Source organism: Paramisgurnus dabryanus, chromosome 19 (assembly GCF_030506205.2).
Source record: "Paramisgurnus dabryanus chromosome 19, PD_genome_1.1, whole genome shotgun sequence".
In the NCBI taxonomy this organism is placed as follows: Eukaryota; Metazoa; Chordata; class Actinopteri; order Cypriniformes; family Cobitidae; genus Paramisgurnus; species Paramisgurnus dabryanus.
This window is the reverse complement of record NC_133355.1, coordinates 3409560-3433737: the sequence shown is the minus strand read 5'-3', so window position 1 is coordinate 3433737 and position 24178 is coordinate 3409560. Positions and strand designations below refer to the sequence as shown.

The following is a 24178-nucleotide window of genomic DNA, read 5'->3' as shown; positions in this document are numbered from 1 at the left end:
TTGCTAAGCAACCACCGAGTCAGCTGTCTTGTCAATCAAATAATGAAGCGTGAGCGCTCTTTTGCTGTTAACTGTCATATCAGCAGAAACTTTAAAAAGAGGACGCTTGCTCTGACCTTGTTTGAGGGTGAGAGGTGCACAAACACACAGGAGAGAGTGAGCGAGTGGTGTCCGGTTCTTCAAAGCAACTGTAAACTTCCCTCGCCACAACGTAAGGCCCGCCTCTCCCCTCATTCGATTGGACAATGGAAAGACACGAATGACGTCGGGCGCTTCTCCGCTCTCAGCGCTCCTTCAAAAACGCGTGCGCGGCAGGCGGCAAAAAAACGCAAGGCGCTCGGCGCGCATAAACAGCGCGCAAACGCGCCCTGCCCATAGAATATCATTCAAAAAAGGCGCCTGCAACTGCCATAAACGCTATTGGTGTGACTGGCCCCTAACTCTTACGTCTTCTGATAGTGATTTTTATAACAACAGCCATTGAATATAAACACTGTCTGTGTGAATGCACTTCACTGATAAATGTGTCACAGCTGATGTGAGGATCAAGGTCACAGTGAGTTTCGTCATCTTCTCCAGGTGGATTTTGACCAGCTGCAGGAGACCTTGACTCAGATGGAATGGCGCTGCAAAGCCTCATGGGACCACTTGAAAGTTATCGCGAAGCACGAGATGAAGTCCACGCTGAAGCAGAAGATGTCAGACTTTTTAAAGGACTGTGCTGAGAGGATCATCATCCTGAAAACAGTCCACAGGCGAATCATGAACAGGTGAAGAGTCAGTTTAACCGATCATCGAAAAATTTTCTGATAATTTACGCACCCCCATGTTTTATTTGGGATCGTTTAGTCCTTTAAAGCTGCATTAAAACTGTAAACTGTTGAGGTCCACTAAAGTCCACTATATGGAGAAAAATCCTGGAATGATTTCCTCAAAAAAATGTCTTCTCGACTGAACAAAGTAAGGCATAAACATCTTGGATGAAATGGGGGTGAGGAAATTATTGGGAAATTTTCTTATAAATTGGAGTAATCCTTAACACTCTGAATGTAGTTGAGTGCTTCACAAACACAATATTTTTTCAAAGCTGCACTATTTAAAAAAAATTACTATTTATCAAATGCACTAAATTTATCAAAATCAGATATTTTTTATCCGTTTCCAGATTTCATTCATTTCTGCTGTTCCTGGGTCAGCCGGCGTACAGCGCTCGGGAGGTCAGTGTAAATCGTTTCAGTCGGATCATCAGTGAATTTGCCCTGGAGTACCGGACCACACGCGAGCGTGTTCTTCAGCACAAACAGAAACGAGCCGATCACAGAGAGAGAAACAAAACACGTGGCAAAATGATCACAGACATTAACACACAGGTGAGTTACTCTAAAATACACAAACATGGTAAACATTCATCTTATGTGATTTAAGTTTTTCTTTACATTTGTCCTGGAAATATTCAGGGAAGCAACACTGATTCTGGATCAACACTCAGTTATTATGGGCTAGAAAATCTCTTTACTAACACTGCTGCTCTTCATCTTTAATTTCAACAGAGAACTGAAGAACTGAGACGGCTAAATGGATGTTTTGTCTGGATAGAAAGCAAATCTTCTTTATATATTTGTACAGCGTTTATTCTGGGGCTCTTGTTGGTCTCGATTCTCTCAGCCATCGCTTCACATTTTCACAGTTTGATATTCTAGTGGTTTTTAATGGTGGACTCGTCTGCTGGTTTAACCGCTGGGTTGTGGGTTCATGTCCCGGATGAGATATTATTTAACCCAACTTTACTTGAGCAAGTTTGCAGCTGTTCAAACACAGACACTGAAAGAGCCGGTGCTGCAATAATAATCTTCATCTGAGACCGAGGAACAATGTTGTCTTCAGTGACTCCCCTGTAAAGATCTCCTCTCAGTTAAACACTAAACACCATCACTGGAAATAAATCTAATAAAGTGATAAGAAGAGAATTGTAGTAAAGAAACATTGACCTGTGTGCTGTTTAATGTGTGTGGTCAGTCAGATATACCACCTAGTTTTTGAAAGTAGAGTTGTGATTGTTTAGAGTTGTGGGGCGGAGTTATGAGTGTTCAGTAATGTGGGTGGGGCCAGAGTTATGATCGTTTAGGGTTGTGGGGCGGAGTTATGGGTGTTCAGTAATGTGGGCGGGGCTAGAGTTATGTTCGTTTAGGGTTGGGTGGGGCCAGAGTTATGATCGTTTAGGGTTGTGGGGCGGAGTTATGAGTGTTCAGTAATGTGGGCGGGGCTATAGTTATGATTGTTTAGGGTTGGGCGGGGCCAGAGTTATGATCGTTTAGGGTTGTGGGGAGGAGTTATGAGTGTTCAGTAATGTGGGCGGGGCTACAGTTATAATCGTTTAGGGTTGTGGGACGGAGTTATGCTTGTTCAGTAATTTGGGTGGGGCTAAAGTTATGATCGTTCAGTGGGGTGGGGAGGAGCCGAGTTATGATTGTTTTGTCATGTGGGCGGGGGTAAAGTTATGATAGTTCAGTGGTGTGAGGCGGAGCCAAGTTATAATTGTTTTGTCATGTGGGCGGGGGTAAAGTTATGATGTTCAGAGGTGTGGGGCGGAGCCGGAGTTATGATTTTATTAGTGGTGGTTTAACCCTCTTCCTCTTTCTCATCACAGACTGATGAAGAAGATGACAGTGAGGTATGAGGTTGTGTTTTGATTGGATTGTCTGTTTGCTTTGGTTTTTGTCTGATGGGTATTAATCAGTAATGTCTCAATGCTTTTTAATGTTCTTTTTTGCTCACTTTATTAATTTCGTTGTTCAGTTTTGCACTTTGATGCAGAAACAATAACACATATTAACCAAATATGTCTGAGTTCACAGTGTGCTGTCTCATTTATAGAGTTTGCACATCTAACCGGAGTGTGTTCTGTGTTTCTTTGTGTAAACTCAGTACCTTCACGTACAAACACAGTGATTTGTGTCTATACAGGCGAGTCGGTCAGGTGGAGGCAGCAGTGTTACTCCGGTAGTAGTGCAGAAGACTGAGCCGCAGGGTTTGGGTCACGCAGAAAACGCAGCAGATCACGAGCAGATGAAGGCAGTACTCAAAACCGGCCTGCAGGGCGGCGACAGCGACAGCTCTGTTGTGCCTGGATTACGAATCCGCACACGCACTCGAGCCAGCCGAGGTCAGGAGCTCATGTTAATATAATCCTTCACAATCCAATAATATCTTTTTAAGTATAAGAATTTATGCGTATGTACACACTTGATTTCTGCAGGTCGAACCGCCTGGGCCGCTGCAAATGAAGAAACACAGTGCGTTAAAGATGATGCTGCAGATGACATCATGGAGAGGATTGTACGTTCAGCCACTCAGAATCCTCGAGAAAGAGCGCAACCTCGTGAACGACGACGCTCACGTGCAAATCGAAAGTCACGTATGTTAACACCAGATGTAATTATAGTTATATATCAAATAAATTTTAATATGATAAGTCTTGTTTATACTTTGTGTCTTTCAGTGAGAAGGACTTTAAAGGGCGGTTTGACCCCAGAGGAAGCTCAGGCACTGGGATTGGATACATCAGAGATGTCAATGTGATCAGACGAATGATCGAGCGTCACTGATGCCTTTAGCTGAACTTATCTCAGGTGGATTCATACTGAAGGAACAACACATTCAATAAAACAGCTGCCAATTCTTCTTATCTCTTAGATATATTTTCATGCCAGATATTACTGTATGATGTCACTGCTTATTATTCTAAGCCACACCCACCCTGTCTTGCCACACCCAGCATTTCCACTAGCCAATCAGAAGCCTTTTTATCAGCTACATTTTAGTCTGTGAGGGATTTTACACTGACATGTTTAAATGTCATTTACACAGGATTTGTTAAGGGATGTTGTAAACATTTTTAACTATTAATGACTGTAACAAAGTAACAAAATAAACTTTATCTCAGGGTTCCTAATTCTTCACTTTAAGAGGTGAACAGTACATAAGGATTTTTACTCCACTTAAGTACATTTTTCAAGTATCTATACTTAATCAGAGTGTTTTTCTTGAGAAAACATTTACTTAAGTATATGCTAAAGTATAATGTTTAAGTATTTTTATAAACACGTCTTTATAAAGACGTTACTTAGTTGTATCTTGAGATAAATTAATAGCACTGGCATGTTTTCTGTATTAAGATCTGTATGTGCTAGTAAAACCATGATTCATTTTAATAAGGGATAAGTATGTTAGTATGCTTTGAAATGCAGTGAAGTATGTTTTCCAAAGAAACATTTATAAAGTATGGATACTTGAAAATGTACTTAAGTAAAAATATTTCACTATTGTTCATTTAGTTTCTTTCATCTCGGAGATAAACGCAGCGCCATGTACTGAAGGTTGAGCTTGTGAGGAATAAAACAGTGTTGTGAATGTTACAGACTACTGTAAATGATCTGTTTTAGTCAGATGAATACTAGTGATTTGATCAGAATGAGAGATAATACTTAGGTTTATTTATTTTAAATGTGCATAAGGCAAAGAAAAACCCTCTTGATTTCTATAGAAACCCCAGCAGATGCATTCTCCAAAAATGATTCAAATTGTACAAAACTCTAAAAATACAATATTTTTGAACAAAGACTGTATAAATTATTTCTGCCCTTTTGTGTTCATTTTGTATTTTCTGTAGATTTGTGTCAAATGTTAATTTAAGAAATGCAAACACAGTGTTTAGAGGACGTACACAGCTTGTAGTAAAAACAGAAGAGGTTTTCTCTAACAGAACACAAGTTTTTAGTTTTATCAATGTTTAGAAAGAAACTTCTGTTTTATTTTATTTGCTTTTCGGTTTCAGAAGACCGTACAGGAGAACATCTGCTCAACTCAAGCCTTGCGTGTTTAATCGTTTCTTTAGTTAAGCACGTAAAAGCTGAAGTCATTTTGCAAAAAGATTTCCTTCTGAATGTACACATTCTGCAATAAAAACCCTCCGAAAAAAACAACCAAATTGTCATGTTTTTATTGTGAATATTTGTGAGTCTGTCCCCCAAGAGAGTGTGACAAAAAATATAAAATTAAGTTTGTGCTTGCAAGTACATTTTAGGAACTTTGTAATTATTGTGAGTACCTTGTTATTTTTGTGCTAAATAAAAGTGTAAACAGGTGTATACAAATATGCTAATTAAAAGTTTACTTCAGTGCACTTGAAATAGAAGTATACTTAATTTAATATTTTGTGTATTTATGGGGTCTCAAAATAGTTAAGGTCTTAGTTTCTCTTAAGAAGTGATTAAATGTTGTTGTTTTTTGGTTAGGGGTAGGATCAGGATGAATTGTGTGTTTTTTGTGAAGAATGATCGCTGTTTCAGTTTCGTCCAGCAGAGGCGCGCTGTTTCCTGTCTGTCAGCGTGCACGCGCTTCTAGGTGCGTTGTTGACGTTCACGTAACGTGCAGTGACTGTAATATTAAATCATTAAAGTGCTTAGCTGCAGACATACATGGCTAAAGAGATCACACTGTACTGGTGCTCGGATTCTCCACCCTGCTGGCGTGTAAGGATCACGCTGGAGGAGAAACAGCTGCACCGATACAACAGCAAACTGCTGTCGTTTTTAAAAAATGAACATAAAGGTCCTGAGGTGATGGCGCTGAACCCCAGAGGACAGGCAAGTTTTACACACTTTAACATGTTTAATAAAGCGACAGAATAGTTTTGGGATTCATGTTGAACTTTGTTTTCGCAGCTTCCAACTATGAAGCACGGAGACAGAATCGTGAACGAGTCGTTTGGCGCGTGCATGTATCTGGAGGTAGGGTGCGCGTGAACCATACATTTCTGCTCTGACAACTCTTAAATAAACAACTAAAATATACACAATTCCTCAAAAACCTCACCATTTATAAATTCAAATCACTTTGTGTAATATCTATATTTTATTTGTATATGTATTTCAGGTATATGCTGTTAAAACATTTTTGATAATGTAATATACTTTAGATGTTATTTTTTTTATAATAATAATTAGAAATAGACATATGTGAAGACAAAGGTCTCAGGTCATGTATTTTGTAAGGGAACACGTTTTATTCAATTTGTAGGGATGTGTCCCCAACTAAGAATTCGAATCTTCCCTATAGATGGTTTCTACAGCAACATGGACTTTTTGTGGACTAAACGCAACTTCCGGTAGACTTACACATAGAATCAATAACAAGAAAGACCTTAAAAAGGAGATTATTTCTTATAACAAGGAATATAAATTACAAGTAAATTTTTTCATATATCTAACACGCAAAAATGTTGCAAAAAAAAAAAAGTTTGATGAACTCCTAAATATGATCCTAAATGTGACAAGCAGAGCAACTAGAGCAGTAATTCTCAAAGTGTGGTCCCCCCAGTGGTCCGCCAAAAGATGACCTAAACTAGGCAAGTGTTTATACAATCGTCACTTATTTATGTAGATTTTAAATGCACTTGCGAAACTGTGACATCAGTTCTTGCCTTTCTGTTTTAATAACGTAAAAATGGTTCGGTTGGCTAAACCACAGAGGAGTCAAAATAAAAGATCAAGCGTCAACTGAAAGCAGCTAAAATCCACAGATCTATTAGTTTTGAAATGTAATAGTTTTTGTTCATGTGTAAAATCCCTGTAATTTCAGTGATTTTTGACATTAAGGGGAACATTTATTTTTCAGTATTGTTACCATAGTTAAAACCATAGATATACCCACCACCTCAGTTTTAAACTAATGGCTCTTTGGAATGACATTAAGTGGGACCTAGGCTGTTACACTATGTTTAATTGCATTTTTTTGCACAATTTGCAGTTTGTTGTTCATATTAAGCTGCAACTCATTTCACATTTACTTTTTTAGATGAAATAAAATTCATATAATATATATCTGAACGTAGCATTGCATTTGTTTTTAAAAAATGTGTTTTTGACTTGAAAAAACTTTTTTTTCTAACTTTTTTGTGGGATTCTGTTAGGTGGTCCTCAGAAAAAAATTGGAAGATAAAGTGGTCCTTGGGCTGAAAAAGTTTGAGAAACACTGAACTAGAGCATTTGGCTAAATTGCATGCCAGCACGCAACAGCGCAACATCCATACAACAAAAAGCAACCAACATTTAGAGACTAAAATTAGATCATAATTTACCTTTATAATAAATAAAAACTAAATAAAGTCAGAATGAAGTAACAATGTGCAGAACAAATCTACAGGGGAACAAACACAAGCCACAAATAGTTAAATTAGATAACCATGAGTAGTGTATAATTAAAATTAGAACAAAGAAATTATTAAAAAAACCAAAGTATAGCCAAAATTGCCAACTTTGTCTTTTTAACTGCAGAACTAAAGAGACAAATGTTTCGCAATGATTTATTAACCTGGAAAATTCTTCTCACATGGATGTGTAGCCCTGTCAACTACTTCATCACATATTATTTGAATAAGATTATTATAAGCTGTATATTAATATATTGGGAGAAAGCTGTGAAAGACGTGAAATCAGATAATGTGCACCCTTATACAGACAAAACTAAATGATCTCATTTTATAACAAATAAGTGATGATTTGACTGTGAATCAAATCAGGCTTCTCCTATCGAATCTTCAACTATTTTGGGGTCACCCCTAGCAAAATTTAAATCTAAAATTGGAATATAATGATAAACAATATGCAATGAAAGCATGGAGTTTTTAAATGTTTTATTATATGAATTTCAAAAAATGTACCATAAAGAGGTATTACTTGTTTTGTGTGTTTAGAGTGTGTTTAAAAGTCAAGGCACACAACTGATCCCAGATGACCCTGCTGAACAGGCTTTGGTTTATCAGCGCATGTTTGAGACAAACACCCTGCAGCAGAAAATGTGTAATTTTCTTACATTAACACAAACACGTTAGCTGTACTGTGTGCGGTAAATTATCATGGTGGGTTATTTGACATTGAAAGCTTGTGTGTTGTGTTAAATCTGTTCAGATGATGTGGCTTTCTCTGAATGGATTGTGCCTGAAGGAGAGAGATTTGAATCTGCCCAGAAGAGAAAGAAAGAAGATTTAATTTTTGAGCTGAAACTGTGGAACGGCTATCTGGAGAAGGTCTGATCATCTCCAGCTGTCTCACTTTATATGATTATCAAAGCTGAAAGACAGTCTCCATAGATAGTGGTAGCAAGAATAATGGCAGAATCTAGTTATTGACAATATAGCAGTGAGATCAGACGTGCTCTTGACATCTTTAATCTCTAATATAAACCTTCATCTTCATCAGCTGGGGAAAGGATCTTACCTCGCTGGCAAAAACTTCACCATGGCCGATGTTGTTTGCTTCCCCGTCATCGCATACTTTCCACGTCTTAGGTGAGTGAAATCTCCACACAGAATATGAATCATTGACAGTGTCAGATCAAAGTCTGGTTCAATAATGAATCTGTCCTGATAGTTGTCCTAAAGAGAGATGTCCCAGACTGATGGAGTATTATGAGATGGTGAAGGATCGGCCCAGTATTAAAGCCACCTGGCCACCACACTGGCTGGAGAATCCTGAGGCCGAGAGCAAACTGAAGGACTTATAAACTTCAACCTTCTGTCACAGACTAAACTTTACTTTTTTATATAAAGTGTGTGTTGTGTTTATGAGTATATATAACATTACAAGAAAATTACATTTCATTTAAACTGATATCACACACTAGAACAGGGGTGGGCATTCCTGTTCCTGGGGGCCAAAGTCCTGCAGAGTTAACATCCAACCCTAATCAAACACCTAAACACAACTAAACATTTATTTATAAAATAATTTTCTACCAAGATGAACTGACTCTTAATGGATCTGTTATTGTATGTTCACATATACAAACATTTATGAGTTTTCAATAAACCATTTTCTTGTTTCATCAGCGCATGTTACAGTAGATTTTTACAACCAAGTCATCTAGAACAACAAAACTACAATTAACAACCCCTGAGAAAAGAAAATGACCTGACAGTTCCGTCTCAGTACACACAGTGTTGGGCAGTAACTAGTTACTAGTGACTACAGTAACTATAGTTAAATACTAACTTCACTGATACCTTGTAGTGTAACTAATTACATTTATTTTTTAAATAATATTACAGTTACCATCCAAGTTTAAAAAAAAGTTTGAGCAATGCCTACTCTTCATTTATCTGTAACTTTCATGGATTCACAGACTGCAAAAAAATATCCAATTACTATTTTTTATATAACATAAAAGTTATGTAACTAGTAGTTTAACTAATTACTGTTGGCTAGGAGTAATAAGTAAAGCAGTAATATTACTTTTGAAAGAAGTAAATAGTAATGAATAAATAGTAATGGTAACTAGTTACTTCTTATAAGTTATCTGTAGCTAGTTACTTGTAATCAGTTACCTGTAACTATAGTAAGTTACCTAGTTACTTGTAACCAGTTCCTTGTAATCCGTTACTTGTAATCAGTTACTTGTAATCAGTTGCTTGTAATCTGTTACTTTTAATCTGTCACTTGTAACTAGTTACTTGTAATCAGTTGCTTGTAACTAGTTACTTGTAATCAGTTGCTTGTAACTAGTTACTTGTAATCAGTTACTTGTAATCAGTTACTTGTAATCAGTTACTTGTAATCAGTTGCTTGTAACTAGTTACTTGTAATCAGTTACTTGTAATCAGTTGCTTGTAATCAGTTGCTTGTAATCAGTTGCTTGTAATCAGTTGCTTGTAATCAGTTACTTGTAACTAGTTACTTGTAATCAGTTGCTTGTAATCAGTTGCTTGTAACTAGTTACTTGTAATCAGTTACTTGTAACTAGTTACTTGTCATCAGTTACTGTAAAATATTACTTTTACTTCTAACATGTTGCTGGTGCCTCTTTAAGTTAAAGCATCAGTGAATAAGTGATTAATAGGAATGACATCACACTACAGGGAGGGTGCACTAAGTGAATTATCTGTTTTATTTATCTACAGTGGCGTGTTTACCCACCACGCAAACCACGCAATTGCTTAGGGCCTCGCGGGCTTGGGGGGCCCCCTACTGGCCACAAGGTGTGCGAAAGTATGTTACGTTTATTCAGACCCAAATAAGCACGGATAAAGCACGCGCGAGTGAGAGATGTGCAAGTATGCACGCAGAATAATATATGCGCGCAGCCTCGCAAGGGCACATATAGTATGGGAAGCCGAACTCATCAAAAGAAGGACGAAACTGCGCCACTCGAGTGATCTGCGTTATTATATGCGCGGCTATGGCGTTTAATCAGACCCAAAAGTTGCGCGCACAAAAACCGGACGCTTGTCCACGCGCGAATATTGTTCTGACAAGCGTCCTCGCGCGCGCGCAGATGAGCAAACTCTACGGGACAGCGCACCTCTGCACAGCGCGAACAAAAAGCAGCCAGACAAGTGCTGGAATGAGCGCTCGCTCGACTCTTTCTGTGCAACTGTGCAACTGCACAACATTCACTCGATGGTCAAGTTTACTTTAAAGACTTTGGGCTTCACACTTGTGATTGGTGGTTTGGTTTGATCGGTGACACGCATCTTTTGTTCCACACTCATAAAGGTATAAACATGATAAAGACACCACGCAGGGGTTTAAATAATGTCTAAAATACATAAATCATATTCTGTATCTCATCATTGTCATTAAAATCTCATCTTTAGTGTATTTCTAGTCTATATGCTTGTTGTATCTCACACAGTACGTTTGTTTTTACAATATGAACATGAGAGTTATGTGATTCCCATCCATAAATTCAAGCAATATCCAACTTACAATATTGTTTGCTGGTGTTTGTTAGTTCAGTTTGTTAGTCTGAATCATAATCTAATGCTTCCTCTTTTTCCTCATTTAGTTTTTTTAGTAAGATGTCAGACAATGAAGTTGCAGTATTAATTACATTGTTTTAAATACATCCTATAAGACATTTGCAAGCAAAATATATATCTGAGAGGGGAGCGAAACATTTTTTTAAAAACCAAGAATTTTTGTCATACCAAACTGTAACAATTTAGTGTTATTTTAAGCAGTGTAAAACAAAATAAACCTGGTTTATATATATATCTCACTTAATTCTATATACTGAATATTATTGTTGTGCAATTCAATTGAAAAACCTTGGGCAATGCTGGGGCATGGGGGGCCTTGGTGCTTGGACTTTGCATAGGGCCCCCAAAATGGTAAACACGCCACTGTTTATCTACTCCACAAATCACTCGAATAAAAGCAGTGTATCTGAAGCTTTCTTTTATAATTTGAATGCCCAGTGATCTTCAGTAGGGGACCAAAATGATGTTTGTCAGTCAGAACACTCAGATAAAGTAAACGTTGTCTGCAGGGCTTAACATCAACACTCGTCAACAAATGCCGGTGGATTTCAATGGTGGCATGTAAGACTTTTGGCGGGTTTAATATAATTTTTGTAATTGTAATTTTCTAAAAAGCACAGTGCAGCAATACAAAACTACATCTCCCATGACTGCATATAAAGAGCTCAGGGCTCATAGTCTTAATTTGAGTGGTCAATCTGCATTTCAAAGGTTTTAGATCTCTATAGGGTTTTTTTTAATCTCTAATATCTGTGTCAATGGTGCACACCCGACCAAAAATCCAGCTGGTTTTAGCTGGTTTAAGATGGTCCTCCCAGCCTGGCAAAGCTGGTCAAGCTGGTGGGTCAGCTGGTCTTTCAGCCTGACCAGCTAAATTTAGCTAAAAAAGCCCAAAAAGTCACCAGTTTATGCTGGTCTTAGCTGGATTTTTTTAAGAGAGTACATTTCAAGCACTGATTGATATATGTATACATATTATGATTTCAGTGTAAGTAGTTTTCAGTTAAGACAACTCAAACACATAGACTTCAATAGTATGATAAAATCAAATACTATGGAAGTGAATGGGTACTGTCAACTGTGTGTTTACCATCATTTATCAAAATATCTTGTTTGTTGTTCAGCAGAATAAATATATTCATACAGGCTTGGATCAACATGAGTATGAGAAAATTATGACAGAATTTAGACTTTTGGGTGAACTGTCCCTTTAAGCTCCTTCATCAGAAACGATCTACTGAGACGTTTTTTAAATATATTTAGTCCTTTTAAGTGTGTTCTGTGAAGCAGACTCACTGTTTCGTTCCAGTTTCGTCCAGCAGAGGCGCTGTTTACCGTCTGTCAGCGTGCACGCGCTTCAATGTGCATTCCAGTCAGGAGGACGTTCGTTAATGATAGGAGAAACGAAGCTTCGAATCAATTGAACCAAATGCCTACAAATTGATTCAGTTTCGAAGCGTTCGAAACACCACACACGCTGGCGTCACCTGCTGGTCAAAATAGTGTAAAACCAATAAGATCTGTCTAAACATTTGACACTTTTACAAAATAATAGCAAGACTTTCCTAAAAAATATATGTTTTTTAAGAAAAATTAATCATTTAACTTAATTAAGCCATAATTGAGAATGTATTGTTTTTTGTTTTATTTAGGGAAAACAATTCATTTAAACGTATACTCCCATTTTAACTATGCACATGTTTGTCATTAAATCTGTCTAGAAATAAAAAGTAGGCAAAATCGTAGTGTTATCAGTCAGAAAGTATGACTTTTTATGATTTCTTTTATTATGAGCATAATAAAACTGACCTGAGTTCCTGTGATCAACTCCCCCTTGTGGTGATTCATCAGATTTTCGACACAGTTATCACGCGACTTGGCAGTTTGAAACAAGCTCCGAACCAATGATTCGAAACAAAAGATTCATAAATGTTTCAAAGCCCCAAGAATGAAGCAGTGTTTCGCAAGCGACCGTCTTCACTAGTTTACGTAACGCGATACGGCTTGCAGTGACATTGACTGTCGTATATTGTCATATTAAATCTTTAAATCAGCAGCAGAAATGGCCGAAGAGATCACACTGTACTGGTGCACGGATTCTCCACCCTGCTGGCGTGTGAGGATCACGCTGGAGGAGAAACAGCTGCACGGATATAACGGCAAACTGCTGTCGTTTATAAAAAATGAACATAAAGGTCCTGAGGTGATGGCGCTGAACCCCAGAGGACAGGCAAGTTTTACACACTTTATCTGATGTGTCTTCACCTATAGACAAAATTGTTTTGGTCTTCATGTTGAACTTTGTTTTTGCAGCTCCCAACTATGAAGCACGGAGACAGAATCGTGAACGAGTCGTTTGCCGCGTGCATGTATCTGGAGGTAAGAAGCGCGTGAACCATACATTATTGCGCTGACAACTCTTAAATAAACAACTAAAATATACACAATTCCTCAAAAACCTTATCATTTATGTATTCAGATCACTTTGTTTATATATCTATTTTTTAATATATTGTTTCTGTTGTTAAACGTTTTTTTAGATAACGAACAAAACATACTTTAGATTTATTTAAAAAAAAAAAAAAATTAATACATTAATTAAAAGTGGACATTTGAAGAGTTTCGTTTTTTTCCAGAAATCTCGGTTTTTTTGATTGTGCATTCCAATTAATATCAATTCAACTGCAATTGGTTTGTTTGATTGAAACCTTCATAACTTAAAAATACAGCTAATTAGCACCATAAAACAAAATAATAACATGATTACATAATAATAAACATGTTTTGACAAAAATGTTAAAAACGGAGTTATCTCGTTTTGCAACGAAACTCTTCAATTGTAGATAAAGGTCTCCGCTAATGAATTCTGTAAGGGAACGTTTTATTTTGTAACTTAATTTGTATTTAAATTAAATTTTAATACAGGCTTGGATCAACATGAGGATGAGAAAATTATGACAGAAAATTATGACAGAATTTAGACTTTTGGGTGAACTGTCCCTTTAAAGGTGCTCTAAGCGAATTGAAGCGTTTTAGACCATAAAACATTTTTTGTTACATACCGGAAACATCTCCTCACTATCTGCTTGCTGCCTGTCCGCTGATCAAACTGTAAAAAAACGCGATCTCTGTAGACAGCCCAGGCTTCACAAACGGCAATATCAACAAATGGCCAAACCTACAAACAGAAACCATAACAAAGTGTTCCAGCCAATAAACGGCAAGAAGGATTTGGGGGTGGGGGTTGGGCGCGTTCATGAAAGCACGGAAGGGAGGGGGAGGGGGAGGAGTTAGCTACGCTCTGTCTGTTTGAAAACAGTTCAAACATCAACAGGAAGTGACGTCGCACATTATTCGCTTAGAGCGCCTTTAAGCTCCTTCATCTTTCATACGTCAGCTCGATATTGAGAAAGTTATGCGGTATGCTTTCACTGATGGTCATCACGATAAGGTATTTCTTGCGGTGTACCATTTCCCTAGAGAAGTGCTATTTTTATTAGCTATTTTTTATATTTTATTCATGTAGTTATCATACTGAAATAAACAGGATATACATTTTCTTCTGAGATTGTTACTTATTCAGGCTAAAAAAAATTCAGATGTACCCATCTTTTTTAGGCACAAGTTTGCAGTGTTGGGGAAACGCATTACAAGTAACGTGCATTACGTAATAATATTACTTTTCTGAAGTCACAGGTAAAGTAACACATTACTTTTTAAATGTACACATTAATATTTGAGTTACTTTTAAAAAAAAGTAATGCAAGTTACTTTATTTGTTTAATTAATTTGACTGAAAAATTATGTACTGAATTCAACTGAACGTAGTCACATTATGCACTCTATGCGTACACACCTGTGTGGGAACAGTTTGAGTCAGAAACTGAGATGGCAGGCCAGAGCTTGACATTTTTGTGATGAAATATGAAATTTCTGAATGCAGAACTTTTCAGTCATAAAAAACACCTGCAAGGCCTGAAAGAGATCAAGCCTCAGCCAAGAGAAAGTATCGCAAAAGTAACTAAAAAGTAACGTAAGAATTACTTTCCATGAAAAGTAACTAACGCAACTTTTTTGTGAGTAACTTAATATTGTAATGCATTACTTTTAAAAGTAACTTTCCTCAACACTGCAAGTTCATGGCTGTAGTTTTGCTCTCTCGTATCTATTCCTGCTGCCATATTTATTTTTCGCTCTCTGCTTTGAGCCGCTATGTTCACCTTTGTGCCCGCAGTCCAGCCAATACTATAACAGTATAAAGCCAAAGGTATTGACCTTTTTACTGTTTGTACACAATGATGATATAGAAACTTATGCGCATTCATTTTGGCAACGGAAGTTTGGCAAGAATCAGCAGCGTGTTAGCAGAGTTGCTAACGCGTTAGAACCACTGGGGAATAACATCACTTCTGTTGCCAAAATGCGCATTCAACTATTTTCACTATAACGATAAATGTTTTGGGTATATCTTGCAGGCCTATATGGGATATTTTTTCATGTATTAATTGTTTTGTGTGTTTAGAGTGTGTTTAAAAGGCAAGGCACACAACTGATCCCAGATGACCCTGCTGAACAGGCTTTGGTTTATCAGCGCATGTTTGAGACAAACACCCTGCAGCAGAAAATGTGTAATTTTCTTACATTTACACAAACACACACATTAGCTGTACTGTGTGGTATATCATCATGGTGGGTTATTTGACATTGAAAGCTTGTGTATTGTGTTAAATCTGTTCAGATGATGTGGCTTTCTATGAATGGTTTGTACCTGAAGGAGAGAGACTTGAATCTGCCCTGAAGAGAAGGAAAGAAGATTTAATTTCTGAGCTGAAACTGTGGAACGGCTATCTGGAGAAGGTCTGATCATCTCCAGCTGTCTCACTTCATATTATTATCAAAGCTGAATAGTGGTAGCAAGAATAATGGCAGAATCTAGTTATTGACATTACAGCAGTGAGATCAGACGTTTTCTTAACATCTTTAATCTTTAATATAAACCTTCATCTTCATCAGATGGGAAAAGGATCTTACCTCGCTGGCAAAAACTTCACCATGGCCGATGTTGTTTGCTTCCCTGTCGTAGCGTTTTTTCCACGTCTTGGGTGAGTGAAATCTCCACACAGAATTAATTATTAATCAGTTGTCCCCTTTCACACATACAGTCTTTACTGGTGAATTGCAGTTAACAGGTCTGAGTCTTTCTGGTAAATCAGTGCTGCCAATTTACCAGTAAGAGAGGTTGTAAGATTACCAGTAATTTACCGGTAGGCGCTATGTGTGAACAAAAAATAAAGATTACAGGCATTTCGAACGGACGACACAGGCAGCTTCAGCCCAATCATTTCTTTTCGATACACTTAAAAGCACACATATTACTGCTGTTCAAGACGCCGGTTGGGTTTCTTCCCCAGTTCAGTTACCTTTGAAGTCATCTAATGCAATGTTGTTTGGTCATGAGCAATTTCGTGACTGTCAGTGTTCACACAGTTGTGAAACCAACAAAATACGGACTATAGATATGAAGTCATTACCCACCAATGTTTACAAATACAACACTGAGCTTGCCTTGCCGCCCAGGTAACTTCCGCTTTCTCTCTGAGTTTACCTTTATTTCGTTACTGATGTGTGAATGATGTCGTACTGGTAAAAAGTCGTAACGCCACTGCATGTGTGAGCAGCACATTTTTCTATTTAGGGCTGTCACAATGATTAAATAATCGTCTCATTGCGATTGTTTGACGTCATCGTGATGATTTCAAATCACCGCAATTATTGCACATCTCTCTAAAAAACACAAGGGGGAGCTGTAGCACCTGTATAAACAAGACGGTATTAGATGGCGTTCCTTAACTGACAGTGTACTGTAACAAACAGCTTTTTATAACAACTTTTGCCCAGCTGCGTTACGTAAAACGCACAAGGGGTTCTTTTGAAGGAGATAAGTAGCAGAGGTCAGAAAAAAAAAACACTGATCATCAATAACAAGTCATTGATCAACTACCTTTTATGCATAGTTGCAGTGAAAACAGAGTAAAACAACAGAACACCATTCAAATATGCAGACAGCGCTGCGCCCAAAAAACAAACAAACAAACAAAAAACAACTAGCGTAGGTGTCAGTAGGCTGACGCATTTAGCGTCTTGTTTTATAAATGCAACACACAATTACTTTGACAACACCAAATACACACAGACATTTAATTTCCCTTAATTTTTCCCTTGTGTCCCCAGTCCGAATAATTGACCTAAAAGTCCAAACTAAAGAAACCTCCAAGTCCTTTCCAGGATAGAAATACAGTTATTTTTACCTTCCAAATCGGAAAGCAAAATAACGCGAGAATAATCCACAGTCCGGAATACCAGCAAAAAAAATAATTCCACAAACAGCCCGAAAAAAGGATGAACGAAAAAAACGGCGATCGCCAAATACTGTGGTATACCACGACGAAAAATACAAAAAACGAAATAGATCTCACCGGATCCGTAGCCTTTGGAGTTCACGTAATCCACCAAGTCGGAAAGTTTGAGACCCGTACGTCCTCTTGCGGGAGACGCACGCTCCAGCGATACTTTTGCGATCTGGTCTCCCCCATCAAAGCCGACACTATTGTTTTTTGAACAGTAATCAATAAGGAGACTAAATAACAGATACTTAATAATTGTAGCTGCAGCAAACAATACTGGCGCCACGTATGCAACCCAAACACCGTCTGCCAAATCTCCCTCTCCTTTTTTTAACCCAGCCAGCGCACCTGTCTAAATAAACTTGGATGCGTGGTGATAGGAGAGGAGGGCAACAGATGCCTAACTGTGCATTCACACCAGCCGCGGAAGAGGCGGCAAGCGCGGATGATTTACATGTTAAGTCAATGCAAACACGCGATTAGGCATCCTGCGGCGCGATGCACGCGGTAGCCGCGGCGCGGAAAACGCACGAGTTCAAAAATCTGAACTTTGGCGGAATTCCGCGCCACTGTGGGTTTTCACCAGCCGCAGAAGAGGCGGCAAAAACGCGTGAACCGCGTCCAGTTTGCCGCTTGAACATTTTGAGTTTACTCGCTTAATCCGCGCGGGAAATTCTAGTCATTCGAGAAATTCACGTGGAAATCCGCGTCATGGGAGGGGCTTCTGCGACTCCGCGGAGACTACACCACTCCGCTCGCTTCCTTTAATCACGTCACTACTACAGCAAGCTCCTGATTGGTTAACGCGGTGCGGAATTCCGCCAAAGTTCAGATTTTTGAACTCGCGCGTTTCCCGCGGCAACGCTCAATTCGCGCAGAACGCCCCGCAGCTTCCGCGCGTACCGCGCCATCCGCGCTGCGGCTACCGCGTGCACCGCGCCGCAGGATGCCTAATCGCATGTTTGCATTGACTTAACATGTAAATCATCCGCGCTTGCCGCCTCTTTCGCGGCTGGTGTGAATGCACAGTTAAAGGGACCAACCCCAATTTCACCCAAACACAGTGGAACTTAAATATATTACACAGGCTTACAAAATTTATTATACATCAACCATGTATATAAAAATGTCATTTTCTGTGCAACAAAAACCTTTTAACCTTGTTTTTTAAAGTAACTCTTAAATTAATGTGACGGTGTCACAGTACTATAAAGAGATTGCAAAACCATTCAATATGGTGGAAAAAACAGCATTTAAAGAAATGCTGCGAAACTTTGATAAGCAGTATGAACTATTATCATTAAATAATTACTTAAAGAGCACCAATTATGCTAATAAATTGGCACGTTAGCACGTTATTGCGAGATCCCATAGTACATACATGTTATTAAAACTTGAACTAATGCATTGTGAGTCTTATAAATTGCTTACATACCTCACCGATTTCTGCATGTCTGGAAAACGCTCGGTTTAGTTCCTGTCTCCGCCTCCCAAAATGTCTAGTGTAATCGGATTGGTCAGATGACTACTCAACTGTTATTGGTCAGCTGGGTTCAGCGTGTGTTTGAAAGGTTACGCCCCTGACTACGCGTGGGTTGACACAGATTCTGACTGAGAGTCACAGCCTCAGAGGCATCGTAAACAAGCGTTATATTTCTCTATAAACGATGGTGTCTGTACTGCCTTACCACTTCGAGCTCGATCCAGAGAGTTCAGAAGGCCGTTACGATATAAACGATCTCCGTCAATGAATGCGATTGGATTTAACTTTTTTAGGTGTCCTTAGCTCTGCCAGAATGCTAAACGAAGACGAAAATGTGTTGCAAAGACATCCAAAAGGTAATTATAACGTACTACATAACTATATGGAAACACCAAATCTAGCACATAGAAAGTATTTGTTGAAATGATTATAAAACGATTTCACTTGGTAATTTCTACATTATTTTACTCTAGTAAAATTTATTATAAGACTGCTTACATACTGTATTACTGTGCAAACTATATGGAAACACCAAATGTAGCACATATAAAGTATTTGTTGAAATGATTATAAAACGATTTCACTTGGTAATTTCTACATTATTTTACTATAGTAAACTTAATTATAAAATACTGCTTACATACTATTTTACTGTGCAAACTATATGGAAACACCAAATGTAGCACAAAAAAAGTATTAATTGAAATGAATGTTAGTTCTACATTATTTATTTACTATGGTAAACTTTATTATGAAAGACTGTGCTATGTTTTTACTTACTAGGTTTTAAGGAGAATGCAACAGGTTCCAGGGCCTCTTACCTGCGTGATTCATCATCCAGGTTTTGCACAAATTGTCTAAATCCCTACACACAGAACATTTATTGTACCGACTATAAGCTTTTGAGGCTCGGGACTAGAGTAAGTTTTATTACATTTTTAAACCAATAACACTAAAGTATCATTATAGTAACAAAGTACCCAAAAGAACAAAAGATGTAACTTTAAAGAAAATATAAAAGTCAGTCAAAAGTTTATTTATTACAAATATATATTTAAATGTTAAACAATATACAAATAAACATACTTTAGTAACCATATTGTGCTCTTCTTTCAAAAATTGTTCAATTCACTTCTTACAGCTATCTATTCAGATAAATGGCATATCAAAGCTTTGTCAGCTGGTGCTATCTAAGATGACACTTTAGGGTTATCATCCTGTCGTGTGTTGTTCTCCAGATACGCTTGGAGCTTCCTGATCGGAATGTTGGCTTCCGACGACCCCTGCACTGAAGATGGCATGCAATCACGTCCTCCTTTGAAGGTCTCTCAAACTGTGATGCCAGGTCCATTGGAATCGGGGTTTCCTTCAGCTTATCTTCAAATACCTCAGCAAACACAAGCCTGATCACATCATCCACATAACTGTAGAAATATTGCGGTCAATAAATCTTTTGTTTTGATCATTTATTTCCCTGCTTCATACATTAAGTTTTTAATTATGAATGTATTTGAAATAAAACATTACTGCTTACGGTATGTCATTTGTGTGTTTTGGGAACATAGCCTTGTACTTTCCCTCTCCTGCTTTTGTTACGGCTTGGTGACATTGTAATGGATGGCTGCAAGGTACAACCTGTAAAAATATAAGCAAGCATAAATTTATTGTAAAAGTAAATACTACTTTATTTAACACAGTTACTAAAATACTTAAATACCTGCATAGCATTCCAATAAATGAGAAAATCAATTTTTTTTGCTGCAAATCTGAAATCTCAGGCTACGGACGGCAAAGGCATCCACTGATGATGGTGATGGAAACATTGTGAAACGATGCTACTGTCTGGGTTCCTATGATTATGCAGAGAAAAAAAACTTTGTCATCATCAGTTATACATTTAAGACTGGTAGTGGTTTCATTAGCTAAATACATAATTTGTGTTACACACCTTTGCTCCTCATATGCCAGTCTGACTCCTTGTACTGTGTGTTATGATGTTGCATGTTTGCATACAGTGTAGAAGGATGTGTCCAGCTGCGAATCTAAGATATAGACAAATAAAACAAACATGTATTCAGTCAAAAAGACATATTATAACAATAGAGTACAACGACTATAAATCGTTAGACTATTCATTAAAACGTAAATGTATTACATGTTACATGGCCCAACATTAGCAACACACATTACGTGTTTACTTCGTTTCAAAATCTAAGAAAGCTTCAAGTAAAAACAACAGTAAAATACATATAACTTTAAACAAATCATCTGTACTTAAGAGTTTCTTGAGTTTGATCATGAGAACAAATTTTACCGGTAACAGTTTAGCTGGTAACTTAGCAAGTTTGTAAACATGTCTTAACCAACATCGATAAAAAAACGATAGTCTGCATAATTCAACATACACGTGTGTAAATATGGTACGTTGTTTATGAAATACAGTATTACAACACAAAACAGTTCGCTTGCAAGCTTAGTTCTACACGCACATTATGTTAATCTCCGGTTACCGGTTACGTAATGTACAGTAAAAGGCAAATAATAAACGTGAATACTTACAGCCTGTGATCCAGAAGTGCACAGTAACGTTAATCCAACTTTCAGAAGGAGACGTCCAGGTTCGGTTCATGAGAAGCAGTTATTTTGAAAACTCCGTGAACAACTTCTGACTGGATTTTTCCGGAACCGTATTAAACATGATGTCCTCTGTGGAAGTCCATAAAGTGCTATTTTTCCCTCGCATCTAAAGAGACAGCGTCTACTCGAGAGATTTAATCGCTTAAACAATGAAACAAGAGTTTGCAAACAGAGTCAAAGCAGGGACTCCCAACCTCCGCCATTTTAGCTCTCTTCTGACTCGGCGCTCCCCACCCTCGTCTTTGAGGGCGTACCCAAGCAAAGCAGAGAGGGCTGAACTATGATAATGTTGGTCTTATCTACGTCACTAATCCCAGGAAGTAAACTGTTGCCTACAATCCGAGTGTTTTTTGTAGTCCTCGAACGTTAGAGACGATAACTCGCGTCATCGTTTTCTTTGAGGTATGTACTTTTTGAATATCGTTAGCATGTACTAATACACACTTACACACAAAATGATGTTTAAAAACGTGTATCCCATAATAGGTGCTCTTTAAATATGTGTTATGTGTATTAATATTCACTGCTAGATAAACCTATAAATGTATACAAAATGTATGAGAATTAAATGGCAAAGCCCTTAAACAGACAATTAATCGTCATAATCGTCACAATTTATCAGGCAATTAACCGTCATTTTTACTGGTAAATTCATTCTGGTAAATTCATGGTAATTTACTGAAATTACTGTGATCTGAAAATATCAATAGCCTCTTTCACAAAGTCTGGTTCAATAATGAATTTGTTCTGATAATCTTTCAGTTGTCCTAAAGAGAGATGTCCCAGACTGATGGAGTATTATGAGATGGTGAAGGATCGGCCCAGTATTAAAGCCAGCTGGCCACCAAACTTCCTGGAGAATCCTGAGGGTGAGGGCTCAATGAAGAACTTATAAACTTCAACCTTCTGTCACAGAGACTAAACTTAAATGCATGGAGTATATATAACATTACAAGAAAATTACATTTAGTTTAAACTGATATCAGAAATGATACTAATCTTTTATTTGTTTGTTATTTGAAGTTAATCTTAATTTTTTTGTTTGATACTTGAATAATAACTAAACATTTATTTTTAAAAAAATCATTTTTTCCATCAAGATGAACTAGGGATGCTTAACGATTAATCGCGATTAATCGTTAGCAGAATAAAAGTTTTTGTTAACATCATATATGTGTAAGAACTGTGTATAATAACGTTGTATAAATAAATGTACACACATGCACGTTTATGTTTTAGAAATGTTTACATGTGTATATACATTTGTATATTTATGTATAATTTATATTATATATAAATACTTTATATATAAATTTTTTTTCTTAAAATTATACATGAATGTGTTCATATTTATATATATACATATTTATTATACACAGTTTACACACATATGTGATGTAAACAAAAACTTTTATTCTGCTAACGATTAATCGCGATTGATTGTTTAGCATCCCTAAGATGAACTGTCTCTTAATGGATCTGTTATTGTTTGTTATAGAGATTCATAAGTTTTCAATAAACCATTTTCTTGTTTCATCGGCTTGTGTTACAGTAGTGTGAAATCATTTCTCAGTATGGATTTTTACAAACAAATCACCAAACTTTGTAATCTAAAGTTATACATTAACAACGCCTCAGCAAAGAAAATGACATGACAGTTTTGTCTCAGTACACACAGTGTTGGGCAGTAACTAAAGTAACTATTGACAAAGTAACTAATTTCTGTTAAATATTACTTTCACTGATACCTAGTAGTGTAACTAATTACTAAAAAAAGTAATAATATCTAGTAACATACTAATATCTAATTGTAATAAAAACTAATTACAAGTAACTAATTATAAATAACTAGTTACTTTTAATCAGTTAGTGTAGTGTAAGTAGTGTTAGCAGTATAACTACTTATAACTAGTTTAATTACTGTTGGTTAGGGGTAATATTACTTTTGAAAGGAGTAACTATTAATGAGTAATATATTACATTTTTCTAACTAACCCAACACTGCACAGAGTGTTATAATTTTATGGAGATAATTATTAGTGCTGGAATTAAAAATGTTTGTGTGTGTATATATATAAAATGTTAGTTTTGCATCTGTTGTTAACCACCATGTATTTACCAGATGGAGACAACAGCACCTGCATCGATGTGGAGGATATTTATCAAACCTGATCCCACAGGAATTTATATGCATGTTACGAGTGTGCTAATTCATCTTTTGTGTAGTGTAGTCTAATATAACTATATATGAACAATGTTGACACACAATAATGTGAGAAAAGGATTAAAAAAGCAGTTTTCAGTTAAGACAACTCAAACACACATTTTAGTCTAGGACTAGATTTAAGACCTGTCTGGGAAACCGCCCCATTAACTATCTTACTAAATTAAAGTTTAACGTGCAAAGAATTTAAATAAAAATAATATGTATTTTTTGACTTTATATACTTTTTTTATTTTACAACCAAATATAAGCACAAGTTAAACCTCATAAATATTACAATGTTTAATCAGTTTTTTTTTTTACAACAAATACTATGGAAGTGTATGGGTTCTGTCAACTGTTCTACCATCATTTATCAAAATATCTTTGGTGACTTCGTCTTGTACATATTAAGATAAACTTGAACATCTCACTTAACTGCTATTTTGAGACACATTTTTTTTAGTATATTTTAGTCCTTTCAAGTGTGTTCTGTGAAGCAGACTCACTGTTTCGTTCCAGTTTCGTCCAGCAGAGGCGCTGTTTAATGTCTGTCAGCGTGCACGCGCTTCTAGGTGCGTCCCAGTCATAGATATATACACTAGATGTCGCCTTGGGGCTCTGAGCATGCGTCA

The 24178-nt window shown here is 37.1% G+C and overlaps 3 protein-coding genes and 2 long non-coding RNA genes across 7 annotated transcripts in view; 4 read left to right on the top strand and 1 right to left on the bottom strand.

The window, feature by feature from the left end:
• Nucleotides 1-4976, top strand: part of fhod3a (formin homology 2 domain containing 3a) — a 37500-nt gene extending 32524 nt beyond the window's left edge. The window contains exons 21-26 of the mRNA XM_065283958.2: nucleotides 580-770; nucleotides 1166-1370; nucleotides 2648-2671; nucleotides 2965-3163; nucleotides 3257-3415; nucleotides 3500-4976. Coding sequence (XP_065140030.1) covers nucleotides 580-770; nucleotides 1166-1370; nucleotides 2648-2671; nucleotides 2965-3163; nucleotides 3257-3415; nucleotides 3500-3579 — 858 coding nt within the window. The 3' untranslated portion in view covers nucleotides 3580-4976. The remainder of the gene's footprint in view (nucleotides 1-579; nucleotides 771-1165; nucleotides 1371-2647; nucleotides 2672-2964; nucleotides 3164-3256; nucleotides 3416-3499) is intronic.
• A 406-nt stretch (nucleotides 4977-5382) lies between these two features.
• On the top strand, nucleotides 5383-8886 carry LOC135774075 (glutathione S-transferase A-like). The gene is made up of 6 exons (XM_065283971.2): nucleotides 5383-5645; nucleotides 5724-5789; nucleotides 7754-7859; nucleotides 7968-8086; nucleotides 8259-8347; nucleotides 8430-8886. Exons 1-6 carry the CDS (start codon nucleotides 5478-5480, stop codon nucleotides 8560-8562), a joined length of 681 nt encoding a protein of 226 aa, XP_065140043.1. The 5' UTR covers nucleotides 5383-5477; the 3' UTR covers nucleotides 8563-8886.
• A 3857-nt stretch (nucleotides 8887-12743) lies between these two features.
• LOC135774045 (glutathione S-transferase A-like) lies at nucleotides 12744-22410 on the top strand. The gene is made up of 6 exons (XM_065283968.2): nucleotides 12744-13046; nucleotides 13130-13195; nucleotides 15339-15444; nucleotides 15555-15673; nucleotides 15830-15918; nucleotides 22103-22410. Exons 1-6 carry the CDS (start codon nucleotides 12879-12881, stop codon nucleotides 22233-22235), a joined length of 681 nt encoding a protein of 226 aa, XP_065140040.1. The 5' UTR covers nucleotides 12744-12878; the 3' UTR covers nucleotides 22236-22410.
• On the top strand, nucleotides 18423-20236 carry LOC135774097 (uncharacterized). Of its 2 annotated transcripts, none has more exons than XR_012335438.1 (3): nucleotides 18423-19059; nucleotides 19487-19544; nucleotides 19942-20236. It is a non-coding gene; the product is annotated as an uncharacterized lncRNA (long non-coding RNA). The 2 variants fall into 2 exon arrangements; XR_010543648.1 differs by having other exon boundaries at nucleotides 19487-19623.
• On the bottom strand, nucleotides 19987-21277 carry LOC135774087 (uncharacterized). Of its 2 annotated transcripts, XR_010543646.2 has the most exons (5): nucleotides 21263-21277; nucleotides 20652-20745; nucleotides 20421-20553; nucleotides 20238-20338; nucleotides 19987-20127 (listed from the first exon to the last, which is right to left on the bottom strand). It is a non-coding gene; the product is annotated as an uncharacterized lncRNA (long non-coding RNA). The 2 variants fall into 2 exon arrangements; XR_010543643.2 differs by lacking the exon at nucleotides 21263-21277 and having other exon boundaries at nucleotides 20652-20926.
• Nucleotides 22411-24178: the final 1768 nt, after the last annotated feature.

Excerpts from the sequence above, each read along its gene's own strand:
- LOC135774075 (XM_065283971.2), top strand. The coding sequence starts at position 5,478 with ATGGCTAAAGAGATCACACTGTACTGGTGCTCGGATTCTCCACCCTGC. Across the intron at positions 5,646-5,723 it reads CGCTGAACCCCAGAGGACAG|CTTCCAACTATGAAGCACGG; the intron begins GCAAGTTTTACA and ends TTGTTTTCGCAG. Across the intron at positions 5,790-7,753 it reads GCGCGTGCATGTATCTGGAG|AGTGTGTTTAAAAGTCAAGG; the intron begins GTAGGGTGCGCG and ends TTGTGTGTTTAG.
- LOC135774045 (XM_065283968.2), top strand. The coding sequence starts at position 12,879 with ATGGCCGAAGAGATCACACTGTACTGGTGCACGGATTCTCCACCCTGC. Across the intron at positions 13,047-13,129 it reads CGCTGAACCCCAGAGGACAG|CTCCCAACTATGAAGCACGG; the intron begins GCAAGTTTTACA and ends TTGTTTTTGCAG. Across the intron at positions 15,445-15,554 it reads CACCCTGCAGCAGAAAATGT|ATGATGTGGCTTTCTATGAA; the intron begins GTAATTTTCTTA and ends AAATCTGTTCAG.